Source organism: Taudactylus pleione, unplaced genomic scaffold (genome assembly GCF_031769625.1).
Source record: "Taudactylus pleione unplaced genomic scaffold, aTauple2 ptg000212l, whole genome shotgun sequence".
NCBI lineage: Eukaryota > Metazoa > Chordata > Amphibia > Anura > Myobatrachidae > Taudactylus > Taudactylus pleione.
Window position 1 is genome coordinate 5,166,660 of NW_028284614.1, and position 16,306 is coordinate 5,182,965.

Sequence of the window (16,306 nt, forward strand, 5' to 3'; positions counted from 1 at the left end):
GTTAAATTAACAAAAGGGAATAATAAAACAAATGGGTGACTTAAGCAAGTTTGATACAATATTATGTAAGAAATAAATAAAGAGATTACTTTATTGATAAACAATATTTTGAACATTTCTCTACCTAATAAAATAATATTTAGGCATATAAGCACTGGCACAGTTATATATTTTAATCACTTTTTCATACTTTATGTTTTACACTTTAACAATTTGCTTTTAATTTTGCTGTGTTTTAACACCACTTGAGTGGATATGATTATAATAAAAGTTAAGTTTTAACTATAATTATTGCGAGACTGCAGTGCACTCGTATGGGACAATCTTATTTCTTTCAACGCATATCCTTTAACCATTAAGACAAAAGGAACTGTATAAACAACACTATCTCAACTAAGCCCAGGACATGGCAAAAACAGATGCTAGATCCAAAGTAGAACAAAACAGACCTACAAACACTATGCCTAAAACTAGATACACTATGCCTAAAACTAGATACACTATGCCTAAAACTAGATACACTATGCCTAAAACTAGATACACTACGCCTAAAACTAGATACACCCCACAAACAACTTTCAAACAACCCAAAGAAGGTGATTTCTGTTTGCTCCATTAATGTAACAAAGAGTTTCACATTGAAGAAGGTACTCGAACATCCAAAAAAGGTGACCAATACACAGTCCCTTTTGATACCAGACGTAACACAAACAAAGGGCTGAATGCATCCATGGACTAGTGATACCTGGCCATCTTAATATTCATATCATCAACAAAAACACTGATAAAACTAAAAGCATCTAAAAGAAAAGGGTACAACAGCTTGGGTGCATGGAAAGCTTGCAATAACATACAAATAAATAATGAAAAAACAACAATAACTAGAGAAACAACAGAAAACATAGAATGATCTGTAAAATCTATTAACATAGTCTAGGTAATCAACTGCCAATGCAACCTTCAATACCTTGGCTGTACAGCAATAAGTTATATAAAGTTACGATTCCACCAAATAGTCTAAACACAGACCTTTGGAGTTTGCATTAAAAACAACCCATCCCCCACATCTAAATTGTATAAGGAATAAGAGCTACATTTAGTAACTATAACATTTGCCGGAGGCATATTTTGTTTAATGTCGCCGCATCACGCAGTGATACTTACTAATATGCCGTTGTCATTTAACATGACATACCTGTCCCGCGGTGTCTCCACCCTTTCACGCCGTCCTCTGCTGTGTTGCCGGCAACCTAACGCTGCTGGTTATGGGTTACTGATAAATACAGAGGTGCAGTGAATGTCGGCGCATAGTACTTCAAGCCCGGCGGGGATGGAATAAGGATTTCTTCATTAACAGCAGCAATATTCTGCGATTCTGTGGCTGGCTGACATTAAATCTGCATTTCTCCTGGTTTCAATCAGCCACAGAACCCATGTAATTCACGTGTCTCGAATTACAAAGGATGATATAACAAGCCTTTCCATATATATATGTTTGAACTTTATGCTAGATATGTACTTGTGTGGTATTGCAAGAATGTATTAAAATAACAATGATGACAGTTTCACCAGGGGGCCCCACAGATGTTCTAGGCTTGTAGCCAAAATGGACATTTCTTCAACCTAATATAGGTAAAGGCCCCCATACATCAGCAATTGATTGCAGCAATCGTGCAATTTGCAATCGATTGTGTATAAAAATCTTTCCCTTTTTCAATCGATTGCAGAATTGCCACAATCGATTGAAAAAGGGAAAGATTTTTATACACAATCGATTGCTGATGTATGGGGCCCTTAACTTGTGATTGTTCAGTTAATTTACCCATCCACACCGAGGGTACAGAGATGTGTGTAACCACTGTGATCTCGTCAGTCTCATGTCTTTGCAGACTGAACCGATGCTGTCTGATATTACATTTTTTTTCTGCAATTAACAAGAATTCATTTGGATCTTTGTCATTTTTACCTAATTCATTGGTTATTGATAGTATTGCCACATCAGCCTTTGCCATGCCCTTTAAAAGTAAAACAGTTTTCAGTACCAAATATATACAAAAATGTGAGGTGCTCCTAGAGTCACTTCAGGTGGATCTTAAATAGTAATATTAAATTAGTTGTTATAAATCCTCTTATGAATGCTGCCGAATGACCAGGATAGTCACCCCAGGGAATTATTGTCACACACAAAGAAACAAACGTTGCATAAATACAGATTATCACCCAGAAATGTACATTAAAAGGTATATCTCTATAAAAAGGAAAAGCAGTGTGAGTACTTATTCATAGAATAACAACAAGTTTAATAAACCTATAAAACCAATTGTTAATGAACATTTATCTAATAGATAACATCAAAAGTTAAGCATGAATGGGGTGCATCTTATTCACAGAGGATAAAGTCCCGTAACACTGGTTTCAGTCACTGTATATGATGTTCATACGTTAGTTCCATGTAGCACACACACATATATTTATCAGTACCACTCGGTTAGTAGGGAGGAATAGCAATATCCAGCAGGGTAGTAATAGTCCGCAGCCTGTGCAGTCCCTTGGTTTTCCAAAGAGAAACTTCCACAAAAAGAAAAGTCCAGAGCGGTTGTAGAAATAATCATCCAGTTGTTTTAATGTGGCAAACGAGTGAATTCGGAACAGGAGTAATTATTATTATCATTATTGTTTATTTATATGGCGCCACAAGTGTTCCGCAGCGCCTTACATAGTACATAAACAAATAGGTTGACCAGTGACTTACAGTACATTTCAATACAGGACATGAATAATATACATTACTACATTCGCGACCATAACACCCAGATTAGCAACCAAGTGTTAGGTGCCCTAGTGGGGAGTAAGAAGTAGAGAAAGGAGAAGCACAAGAGGGTAGAGGGCCCTGCTCGCAAGAGCTTACATCCTAAAGGGGAGGAGCAGATAAACAGGTGTGACACAAATGGGGTAGGCAGGGAGGAAGGAGTATCGAGCAGCAAGTTTAGATGAGTGCTGGAAAGCATTGATAAAGTAGTGGGTCTTGAGAGCCTGTTTGAAGGATTGTAGAGAGGTGGAGAGTCTGATGGGGAGAGGGAGGGAGTTCCATAGGTGGGGAGCAGCGCGGGCAAAATCTTGGAGGCAGGAGTGGGAGGAAGTAATCAATTGGCATGAGAGGCGGTGTGCATTTGTTGAACGAAGAGGGCGGACAGGAGAGTAAAGGGAGATGAGGTCCAAGATGTAAGTGGGAGAGGAAATGGGCTTTTTTAGAATCACATGAACTAGTAGATTTTATTTAATGTTGCTCTCCCTTATTTTTAAAAATTACATTTGTTATTTAATTTGGCTCTTATATAGATCTTACAGGGATGCAATCACCATGTCAGCAGTCATAATGTCAACACCACAATTTCAACAGTCATGATGTTGGCATTATTAATATGTTGACATGGAACATGTCGATATCTGCAGCAGGGTTAGGCTGCGGGAGGTATTGTTAGGCACTACAGGAAGGATTAGGGTTGGGGGTTAGAGCAGAGGTTCCTAAAACGCGGTCTTCAAGGCTCTCCAACAGTTCAGGTTTTAGAGAGATCCATGGTTGAGCACAGGTGGTTAAAGCAAATTGACTGAGCCATTAATTAAGTCACCTGTGGTCAAGCATGGGTGCCATGAGGACCAAGTTTGAGAACCTCTGGGTTAGGGGTTATCGTTACAAACTGCTGGTACCATTAGATGCCAGCCAGAACTCACCATATTCTGACCACCAGACCTGGAAAACACGCTAGCAGGTGAGTGAGCGCCCCACCGGAATACACTGTTTTGTCAACATTGATAACTATCAACATGGTAAATGCTGCATGTCGACATTACAACCATGTCGATCAAATATACCAAACCTAAAAAGAAAGATTCCCTGCTCAACTGAGCTTACCGAGACAATGGAACGCGTGCAAGGTCACAAGGAGCATGGGATTCAAGACCAGTGACTCCAGTATGTCTAAGTATTTGGCAACAACTGAGTTACTCCTTTTCCTTTAATAACCATGAAAAGCACTCGTCATATGGATGTCATAATTGCACAGGTTCTGTAACATACCTGTGATTTGCGGGCACCCATGAAAGAGCAGAATGTAGATGTTAGGGCAGCACGTGAGTATGGCTTCCACCGCCTCATCCTTCAGGTGAACACAACGATCCATGTGGACTTCCTGCAGGAAAGAACATGTATCTGAAACTCCATCAAACAAACCTCAACATCTGCAATCCTTCTAGGAGCACCAACGTATCTATATACTAGTATATAAATGCCGGGGCATCTTAATTGCCCACCCCCTCAGCAACTCCCCCTGTCCCCTTTCTTCCCTGCCCCCTCCCATGCCATTATAATTACCCCCCACCAGTCCCCTTCTCTCCCATCACTGCAGCGTGCACATGCACCAAAGAGTTAATCATAGTATACAGAAAGAAAAATAAGAGAAAGACGGTAAAATGTATACATTGGGTTCTAGAGTATTAAGGAACGTGAAGAACCTTAGATAAAGTAGAAGGAGCTGCCTTCGGCTCGGGTTAGAATTAATGGGGTATTATCTGATACGGTTAGGATTAGTAATGGTACTAGACAAGGCTGTCCTCTATCCCCTCTTATCTTTGTGCTCTGTATAGAGGCCCTGGCGCGTGCTATTAGGATTAATCCCAATGTGACGGGTATAAGGGTTAGGGAAAATGAATACAAATTGGCTTTATTTGCGGATGACCTCTTAGCGGTGCTTTCCAACCCGGTTACTTCCGTCCCTAATTTAGTAGCGGGATTTGGTGCTCTGTCTAATTTCAAGGTTAATTACTCAAAATCTGTAGCAGTAAACCTAACAGCCAGCTCACACTCCATAGCCTCGCTGAAACATACATTTGCATTTTCCTGGCACACATCTAGCCTCAAATACCTTGGAGTTACACTAGATAGAGAACTCTCTAAGCTATTTGACCATAATTTTAAACCATTACTCCAGATTCTGCGATTAGAGTTAAAGACCTGGACAAATAAAGCCTTCTCTTGGTTGGGACGGGTTAGTGTGGTTAAAATGAATATTCTACCTAGGGTCTTATATTTACTTCAATCTTTGCCAATACATATACCTAAACAATGGTTTCAGGAGTTACACAATATAGTGAGAGATTTTGTATGGTGGGGTCGCAAACCCCGTTTTAAACATGCTATATTATTTAGACGCAAGACAATTGGGGGGGCTTCAACTTCCGCACTTTCCCACTTACTACGATGCAATTATGCTTGGTCGCATAATGGACTGGACGAGGGCTGGAGATGCTAGACAGTGGGTTCAGCTGGAAAGCTACTCGGCCTCTAAGGTCCTCTCTACATATCCATGGAGGTCCAAGGTTCCTGGTCTGTCTCATCCCAAAATAGGCCCTACCCTCGATGGAATAGACTGAGGAGATGTTCATGGATATCTTCTCTATTTTCACCCCTGACACCGTTGTTTGACAATCCCGACTTCCCCCCAGGTACTTCTGGACATCTGTTTCACAAATGGATTGAGCAGGGAGTCTCCCGGGTTGGGCAGTTGGTGGAGTCAGGTAGGGTCATATCTTTTGGCTCTCTCCAGAACAAATGGGCCCTGCCAGCAGCAGAAATTTGGCAATACCTCCAGCTAAAGCATTTTGTTCAAAGTGGAGCAGTGCGATTGGCTTGCAATAGACCTTTGACCTCCTTTGAGAATATGTGCTTGATGGATACTCGTCCGACCCATTCTCTTTCTTTGTGTTATAGACTATTGATTGAGAATATATACTCTTTACCCCCCAAGTTTCTAGATGATTGGGAACGCGATTTGGGAGTTTCTTTCTCCCCTCAGGATGGACTTAAGATTTTTGATAACTCTTTTGCCAGTTCAGTCAGCTACTCGGTTATTGAAACTCATTATAAAGTGATCACACGCTGGTATAGGTGCCATCAAATACTAGCTAAAATGTTCCCTACTGTATCTAATTGTTGTTGGCGATGTAATTCCGCAGAAGGCTCGCTCCTACATATCTGGTGGGACTGCCAGGCATTGCGCCCCTTTTGGGAGAAAGTGACTTCTGTTTCTGCATTAATTTTAGGACAGGTTGTTCCCCCCAGATCCTTCCTTTTGGCTGCTAAACCTATATCCTGGGCCATTAACATTATATAAAAAAATCTCTCCTCAAATTCCTTAACAGTGCAGCGAAAGCTGTAATACCTATTCACTGGAAATCAGTAGCTCCTCCATCACTTAAGGAATGGTTTGCCCGAATAGACCTCTATATGGATATGGAGGATTTACGTCTTGGAGTTGAGAAATACGGTGAATTTGCTGCCACTTGGCTCCCTTGGATTGAGTTTAAAACTTCCACTGAATATGCCACAGCTTTGACTTGAATATTTGGTGTTCAAGGTCCCCCTATTCCCCCCATTCCCAATGTGTCTTCCCCAGTCTGGTCTTTTTCGTCTTTTATTTTGGTGTGTATATGTGTGTATGTTTGTTTCGTATATATATAGAAATATATATATATATTTTTTTTCTGATAGTGAATTATTAATTGTATGTTTTTGATTTCTAATATAGGTTTTGAAAATATATATCAGTGTATGGCTTTATTCTATATAGCAATGCTGTATAATTTGTTTACATTTTGGAAGTGCTGTCTGTTTTCTCGTTTAAAACCAATAAATATATATTGCAAAAAAAAAAGTAGAAGGAGCTGGACGTTAGGAATGCTGGGAGTCAGTAAACGTAAGGTGTCCAAGCTATGGGAAAACGGTTGAACTTTTGCACCTTAATGTTGTTATATATTATAACGATATATAACGAGGACTATCAGGTGAGAAAATCACTGACTTATTCATCGCTTGTATATTTCCTCTGTTGGTTTTCTTTGGTCTTCAATTAGGAGCTGGTCCACCATATGCCACACAGCGGCACGTCACGACCAGCATCGTTGCTAGTTTTTCCTTGCACCCCCTTTGAGATTCGCAGGAAAATTAGTAATGTTGATTCAATTGTGATAGGCGGATGGGTGCACAGCTGAACATTGCGTTATGTCCTGCAGCACATCGCCGCTACTTCAATGGGGCCCCTCCAAACCCGCACGTCATTCTCAAAATGTAATATTTTGACAATGCGCTTTTAACATACAGTATTCTCTGCTAGATATTATCATGGCATTAGAGATTATGGCCCAGATGTAATATCACGCGTTTCGCTGGTACAGGGACAGCTTTTGCAGGATAGCCACTAGATTAAAGCGGCAATTTGTTTTAAGACAAAACCAGGTCTCTCTTTCCCTGATGAATGGCAGAAACAAAATAAATATGATCCTGTAGTTCAAGGGTATTTTGTGCTATACATTAGCCTGCCAATAACTTTCATTTAAATACAGAACTTACATTCTCTAGCAATAACTATTTAGGATATAGGAATAAAGCATTCTCGTTCAATCAGTGTAGTCGCTGCAGCCCCGAGGCTAATGCTACCCTTTGCCACTGAGAGTTACACCACTGCCGGGGGCGTCAGCTGGGTGGTAGCATGCATGCCAGGGGTGGGCAAAGGCGGCCAGCTGCGCCCTTCACGGCCCTGTCAGCCCCGAACGTTGAGCCGCCCCTGACTGCAGTGTAATGATAAAGCTGTCCAGCATTTGTAGGTTACATGCAAAAAAAGTGAGTATTTACCTTGCATGCAAAAATAAAATAATAAAATGAGCAGAGAGACTTAGATTTGGGAGGAGCGTGTCTAAACGCAAATCTAAATTGTAGTGTAAAAATAAAGCTGTCCAGCATGTAAGGGCTACAATACAGATGCAATCAGTATTTACCCTGCATGCAAATAATATAAATAAATGTATTGCAATATGGTTTGTTCCAGATACAAAATAACTTCCATTTTTTGTTGTTGTTTGCACTGCTCCCAAATCAGAAACGACCCCTAAGGCTCATTTATAAACTGCAATAAATGTGCTAGAACTGCTCCCAACTGAGCTTCTAGCACATTTCGCAGAAACAGGAAATTAAACTAAAAAATCAACAACGTGAAAAATCTAAAGTAATCTTCCCTGCCTTATGTGGCCCATGCATCTAGCAGGAGAATCCCTAATGCCGATCCCATCATTGGCGATCCGACTCGGAGGATCAGTGTTTTCTCGGGTGATGGGCAAAATGCAACATGTTAAAAATCCCTGTCTCGCCAAATTCCAATAGTTTTTGGATCAGAATTGGCGAATCGAGATTGTCCAACATGTTGGATTTTGCTGATCACCCGACGAAGGCATCGGAAGTATGGGGAATTACCCCAATTAATTGCTGATGTATGGCCAGTATCAGCCTTGTGCACAGGAGAATTATTATCGTTCTCCTTTATTTATAAGGTGCTAGAAGGGGCCCACATCGCTGAACAAAGTACATAAGCAGAGAGTGCAAACATAACATGTGCAATATACTACTGTACCAGTAAAGAACATTGCAGAACATAGGACACAAGCTAGATGACCACTGCTGTACATGAAGTCATTATACCCACAAAAGTAGTCCAGGCAGAAGCAAAGGTTTGGTGCCGCTGTAGGCAGTGGGGGAGGAGATGACGGTATAAGTGAGGAAGGGAAAAGCACATGAGGGAGGAGGGCCCTGCTCATGTGAGCTTACAATTTATAGGAGAATCCTCTAATCCATCTATCATATCTTTGACAGTTGAACAGAGTCGAGATACAGAATAACCTGATCTCTATAGATATGATGCAGTGCTCACACCTGTTTTATTAATGCGGGGAAAGATAAATTATAATATGTTTTACGGTCCTCCATACCGGTTGTTGTTAAGAGTCATACCTTCCCCAATATCCCATGGGTGGGGTCTCAGTGCTGTACATGACACATGGCATTGCAATGTCACAGGCTGCAATGAGCTCGGGGATGGACAGAATAAAGTAGCATTCAGCAGCCAGTCCATCAACACTATGACACCCGAAAGATAGGAACCAGAATTGATGCTAACGGACTGCCTGGATCAGCACAGAATAAGCTCTTATTGCAGCTCATCACATCACAGGACAAAGATGAACAACACAATCTGCTCAGTATTATTTATCAAAGTAGTATTAATGTCAATCAGGAGAGCAAGACGGGAGCCCGGTATTTTATCACACAGGGAATCCAATATTTATGGAAAAAAAATTAGAGAAAGCTCCACAAATATAACAGACGGTCCCGGTTGAGACCACACTGTGCCGCTAGTGTTTGGCAAACCTGGGGCACGCAGTATAATGGGAAACCCGTGATGAATTATAGACCCATAACAAAGTGTTTCGGGGATATAACCAGTCAGACAAGCCTTAAGGAAGATGTATCAAACCTTCCAGCCAGAAGTAGCCGAGAAGTCACCTGTAGCAACCAATCGGCTTCTAAACTGTGCTAGATAAGTGACAGTAATGCTGACAGTAATGCTGGGTACACACTGGCAGATATATTGGCCGATATATCGTGTGGCCATCGGCCAGTGTGTACCTGCGATATGTCTGTGAACATCATTCACGGACGTTTCACATCGACTGCGCAGCACAAACGATGGCAGATATATCTGCTCATCGTGTTATGTATACGGACGGTCAGCCGACCACCCGTGCATTTGCTGCAGAGGCCGCCGTTCAGCGGCATCCCAGATGATGGTTGTTCAGTGTGTATGAACAACCACCATCTGCAGATCAGTCGATCTGCAGATATACCTGTCAGGTGTGTACCAACCTTTAGAAGCCGATTGGTTGCTATGGGTAACCTCCACTTTATTTCTATATCACTTTACGGGGGAGATTTATAAAGCCTTGGAGATAGAGAAACTATATAGTAGTTGCAGTATTCAAAGTTTCATAGAAAGTGCTTGGTATTGTCTGGGCAATTTATAGAACTAATATTATGTATGTTTTCATGTTTTACTCCATACAGCCGATAGAAATGAAATTAATGTCTATACAGGTCAATTTATATATCTTCTTCAATAACTTGCAAAAGATTATACTTATCTTGAACTTTGCACCTGGATTATCCAAGAACAAAGACTGGAACATGGTAAATTGCTATAGCGGCAGTTTGTGTCGGATTAATCACTGTGGGTAATAAGTTATCACGATGGACTCACCTTGGACTCGCCCGAGAAATCGATTCCTCGCTACAAAGTTTAATACTGAAAATGTGCCAAGCTCTCAACAAACTAAATAACAACAATTACACATTTATTTAGCCAAATTATTATTACTTTTAAGAATCTCTATCCAGTTAACCAATTACATAAACTAAATTTAGATCTGATAAATTGGTTTAAGAGAATGATTATGATGGAATTTTATTTTGTGCAAAAAAGGAAATGGACCACGCTGCTAGGACCAGGGAACATTTTTTGGAGGAATAAAGCCTTTCCAAGAAATTAAGTGAAAGTTATAGAATATGCTGGAGTCCAAAATAGGATTAATTTTAAACTCTTAATAAAATAAAAAAAACATTTCATAAACACGTCCTCTCTTACACAACCGGTTACCGATTAGGAAATTACTATGGTTATTTATGTAAATTTGAGAGGGACACAGAAGGAAGAAAAGGACAATAACAACCAGTATAAGAAATTACAAAAGTTTAAAAAAATAAAAAAAAAATTACACACAAAGTGGATCAAATTTTAACAGGGCTACAGAAAACATGAGACAAGGGAGAAGTCCTTAATTAGCAAACACCCAGCTTCAAGAGTTGAGATAACTTTAGCTTCATAGACCGAAAGACTTTGGGGAAGAAGCATCATGCTGAGACAGCCAAGGGGTCAAGATGGCTGCCCAATGGTCTGCTTCATTGTTTATGTTACTAAACAGATGTTCCATTTTGTTTCCTGGCCATATGACTTCTTTAAGTGGAGATAGAGCCACCATTAATCCTGGGGAGAAATGCGATATGATCCATTCCAGGCAGGGGAATCTGGGATGTCCCAAATCGGAGTGTCCCAACAAGGGGTAGATAGGAGAAGAAAGGATAGAGTAACTCGGTCCCAAATGTTGAGAGAGAAAGTAGTGATTGGAAGGTTTTAGTAGTCACTACATCGATGTAAATGGGGAATCCACACAAGAGAGCATACCGATATGACTAGCTCAAACTCTATAGTCACCTGGACTCTAGGAGATGCTTAGAATGCCGTAACACGCCTTGCGCAAAGACGGCCACAAGAAAGTATAGTTGCTGTGATAGAGTTAAAAGACAGGTGACTCACAGAGCGAGATGTGGCCCATGCACTGAGCCTGCCAAAATAAGTACCGGAAGTTGACAGCATAATCAAAAAATAGGTTCCCGTAATTATTACCATATCTAATGCACTACAGTAATCATGTGAGTTTTAAGACTGTGGGGTCTATTTACTAAGCAGTGTTAGGAGACAGAGTGAAAAGTGATAAGAAAGTGATAAGGTGCCAACCAATCAGCTCCCAACTGTCATCTCACAGGCTGTGTTTGAAAAATGACAGTTAGGAGCTGATTGGCTGGCACCTTATCACTTTTTACTCTGTCTCCTAACACTGCTTAGTAAATAGACCCCTTTGTCTTTAAGAAGCGGATATATTGAAACAGTATAGGGGGGTCATGTGTTTCTTATGAATGACTGAATGCATTGTGAATCGAGAAACCATTAGGTTTGGACATAAAATAGGGGTCTTGATGTCCTGTGTTCTACAGAGACGGTTTTTCCATGCGGAAGATGTCTCCCACGTCTGGCTCCGCCTCCTATTAGTCCAATAAAGCACAGACTTTTTCATAGATGTTTAGAGTTAAATTGATAATAACAATAATGCTTATGTGATGGGGGCTGCTATTGCGGTCAAAAATGGAGGACAGGCAGCAGATATTAGTGATATCTGCCGCAATCCCTCCTTGTTACATCAAAGGGATGCTTAACATTTGCGGGGATTTGCAGCAAAATAACTTTCAGAAATATGCCCCAAATTCTTGTATTCTAATAACAGTGTTTTAAAGTCCCAATTTTTTTTTTTTACTCCTTCAAAGCAGGAAAAGGAAGGCAGGTAATGAATTGTCAGCGGGGTCCATGACCTGAGTAAATACAGTGGATGACCTTGCTGTGAAGCTAATTTATTCTAATTTGCAGCACGGAAAGGGTTAATGGACTTTGCCCGGGAAAAACCCCCTACTGTGGCTTCCAGACATGCAAGGCAACTGGATCACACAACAGATAGATTCAAAATCAATTACAGATGGTGTAGCAAAAAAGCTCATTTCACATCAGCATGGGCATAACTGCACGTGTTGGTAGAAACATGACATTTTCCCTTGTCCATTTATGTAGCATGCTTTGTGTGTGGAAAGATGACAACCCTTTTGAAGCTGGGCAACAGAGGTTATAGGAAGGTCTGTTTTCCTGAGTCAGCCATAAAACTGTATCGCTGTATAGGGCATAAAAGAAATATGTCTGTGGAAATTATAGGACAGTTGGCCAGACCCTTGCTAAAACAGCCATTAAGAGCCCTGTATTCGGTTTGGAAACAGTGATCAAAAAATAGTTGTTTAAACAGTGAGACACTCGGTCTAAGCAGGTGTGAATTTCTTCACCTAGTTGCCAAGCACGTTTATGGTCCCCAGCCTGCTTCCCAACTTCAAAGAGAGCTGAATGTGTAATTAAAGAACCCCTGCTCATGTGGCCAGGAAACTCTGAGCTTCAGCCAGCTGGACAACTCACATTGAGCTGAAAGGGGTTACAAACCCCCAGGGATGGGGTGAGGGGGTGCCTGGAAAAGCAGGCATAAATATGTGACTCAACCCTGGCCCATTGTTCATTCTGCATGAGGCTATCGAAGGATACAGATGATCCCTAATTTGTCACTGGGAAGGCCTCATCCCAGAACCATTTTATCCAACGTGATCCGAGTGGTTTGTTTCTCCAATTTGTTATTTTATTTTTTCTGGAAATTGTAAGTAACAGTGTGATTGTCTTTAACATTCTTTCTAAAGTTCTTTGTAATTTTTTGTACATAAGCTTTGAAGATATTCTTGAATTAAACATTAATTAGTTCTGGATATGTGTTTTTATGACCTTATATGGCTCATGTTACCTATTTTTCTAAGTATTGGTAATTGTGTATGCAGGTGAGAGCAGACCTTGTGTTTTAGCATTACATTTTTCTTCTGCTGTTGGGAGTGGCCAGGTTTAGTGAACCACGTGTTCTGAGGTAACCTGGTGTATTTGAGGGTCGGCCCGCAGGACCGTGACAGATGGGTTCACATACATCTAGCCTCCTTGTGCGTTAAACAGCCCTTGTAGTCGCACCATGCCGTGGCGTGACTCGGTAGCGCCGAGCATCTTTTTGTGCATATTTTTACCTTCAGATGTGTCTTATTCGACTAGCTAGCACAAGCAACTTCCGCTGATTAAGATTATATGCAGCATGCCTATATTCTGTGTGTGTCTGCCGGTGTATCTGCATGCGAAACGCTATGGTTCAGTGTCAGTTGCTGTAACACTGTAACATAGCATTTAGCATGCAGATACACCTGCAGTCACACACACAGAACATAGGCATGAATCAGCAGAAGCTGCTTGTGCTATCTAGTCTCACTGTTGTGCGAATAAGTTGCATCTGAAAGTAAAAAGACGCATGGCGCTATAGAGTCAAACTAAGCTCCCGCGTTATGTGCAATGCCACTTGTAGCGCATGGAGAATAGATGTATGTGGGCACATCTGTACAAATCAGCTGGGTCAGTGCGATTAAGATAAATTAAGACAAATTACAGGGCACAGAAAAGCCTGGTGACATCAAGGGCCTGCAATCGCCTCGCCAACATACACTCAGGTGACCAACGGCCACTAAGTGGCAGTGTCAATAAAGTCACCCAAGCACTTGCAGCTATAACGAGCCACCTGAACGTGGGAACGCCCGAGCAGCACTGGGCATGGACACTCTACCACTTGCCAAAACAAAAACAGACACATTGGTCTGTAGAATTGGAAAAGGAGAGACAACCGCACCAGTCAGTGACCTTCTCTTCAATACTCAGATTACATTTCAATGTATTAGTTACTCACTAAAGAGGTGCTACCCACTATACAAAGATATCAAGTATCAATAAACAAGGCTAGTGGTGCAGTGCACTATTCACACAAATAAAATATAACCTTTATTAAATTCCATATAAAATTATAACAAACATATAACCCATAAATAGGTGAAATATTAAAATAGAAAACAAAAATCATTTTTAAAATAAGTGACAGGGACAGTCTGAGTAGACAAAAAGGGAGGTTATGCACAATTATTCAATAAGTGTATAAGCCGAAAACGTGAATTATTTGTACCATTGATTGTGTCAGATCACATAATGTTACCTGCACTATGGCATTTGTAACAGGATGATGTAACAGTTATACAGTGTTTCAGGTTGTTCACTGGCATTTATTTAATACACTGAATCTTGTTCTAACAAACCTCCTACTGCTAATCTGGATAGCATTATATACACCATTATGGCCCGTATCCGCGTTGTTACCGCCAATGACGTCATTATCGCCTGTTTTGCTTTTACCCCGTATTCAATTTGAAAGAATTTTCGCCTAGGCGGAAAGTCTCAGCAAAGTACTAGGCAGAAAAGTTTCGCCTATGAATGGCAGGCGGAAAAAAGTACAGAATTGGAGTTTTGGGGTGCAATGTTTCGGAAACTCCCGTGCAGCCTTCAGACAGTCCCCCAAAGGTAATCTGCGTCAAAAAAAAAAAAAAAACTTAAGGACACCCCAAAAATTGACTTTGAAAAAGGGGGCAAAAAAAAAAATGTTGGGGTACAAACTTAAAAACTAGCGAACTTTACTCTGGAGGGGTCCCCAAGTATGCCCCAGGTGTTTTTTTTTTTATTGCAGGTGTTTGCGGCAGGTGGATTTTTCATGATTTTTTCAAGTTCACTTTTTCAACTTTAAATATGCAGACCCCAATTTTCAAGTACCTCAAATGTGCTGTGATAACTTATTTTCTGGAAAAAATACTACTAAATACTATTCTGCATCAGGTATAGAAAAACGCTATGTAGCAGCTATTGAGCCCGTTTAAAAACACCAAATACCTTCAGCAAGCCAAATCAGGGGGTACCATAGTGAACCCCCATGTCAGAGCATCATTTGGGGGGTGACAGGCTGATTTCCCTAAAAATGACAGTACTTTCCGCTTGTTACAGTATCGCCAGGTGCCGTTTACACGTACTTTGAAATTGAATACGGGGTAAAGCGTGCACGCGCGCGATACTTTAACGCCTACAAAACAGGCGAAGTCGGCGTTAAGTTCGGGCCGCGTTAACTTAAAAGTATCGCCGATTGCGACTTTTCGCCAGGCGGAAACTTATCGCCTTATTCAAATTCCATCCGCTTTTCGCGTACGCGGAAAGTCAATGCAATGTAACAGGCGACAAAGATTTGCCTTTGAATAGCAAGAGAAAAGAAGTTAATTTTTTTTATTTTGGGGTGCAAAGGTGGGGAAACCACTCAAAACACTTTGGACAGCCCCCCAAAGGATAAAATCCCTTAAAAAAAAAGTGAGGGACACCCTAAAAAAGTACTTTGAAATTGGTGTCGAAAAAGTACAAAGTGGGGGTACAAACATAAAAAGTAGCGAAATAGACTTTTGGGGGGTCTGCAAGTATGGGTGAGGTGTTTTTTTGATTGCAGGTGCTTGCAACAGGCGCGGTTTTTACGTTTTTTAAATCTTCTCTTTAGCAACTTTCAAATATGCTAGCAGCCATTTTCAAGTACCCCAAATTTGACAGGAATACTTATATTCTCCTAAAAATACTGCTTTATGCCATTCTTCACCATTTATGCTACAACGCTATTAGAGGCAATTGTGCAAACTTAAGAACCCCAAACAGTTTTATTAGTGCTATTCGGGCACTACTACATTGTTCCCCAAAGTTTCTGCATCCCTTTGGGGGGTTCAGCCTGATTTCCCCGATTCTGACACTACTTTTCGCCTGTTCTGACTTTGCGTGTCTCCGTTTTCACGTCTTTTGGAATTGAATAGTGCGAATCGCGGGTACGTGCACGGTAAGTTTCCACGGCTAAAATACGCGATGTAGGCGAAAAGTCCAGCAGGCGAACCTTTATCGCGTTTGCGAAACTAATTGAAAACGGGTCTAAGGTGGAAACATCACTTATTAAATCATTAAATCACATTACGCAGATTAAATTTGTTGAAACCTGTATTATTTATTGTTCACTGCTCATATATATATCTCTTATAGAAAACGGTGCTGAGAAAAGGGTATTTGACTCTTAACATAAA

The 16,306-nt window shown here is 40.8% G+C and overlaps 1 protein-coding gene across 1 annotated transcript in view; it reads right to left on the reverse strand.

Moving 5' to 3' along the window:
* The window catches only part of AMN1 (antagonist of mitotic exit network 1 homolog), a 133,953-nt gene that overhangs the window by 15,158 nt on the left and 102,489 nt on the right, over window positions 1–16,306 (reverse strand). Inside the window, exon 6 of the mRNA XM_088478370.1 lies at window positions 4,079–4,190. Coding sequence (XP_088334496.1) covers window positions 4,079–4,190 — 112 coding nt within the window. The remainder of the gene's footprint in view (window positions 1–4,078; window positions 4,191–16,306) is intronic.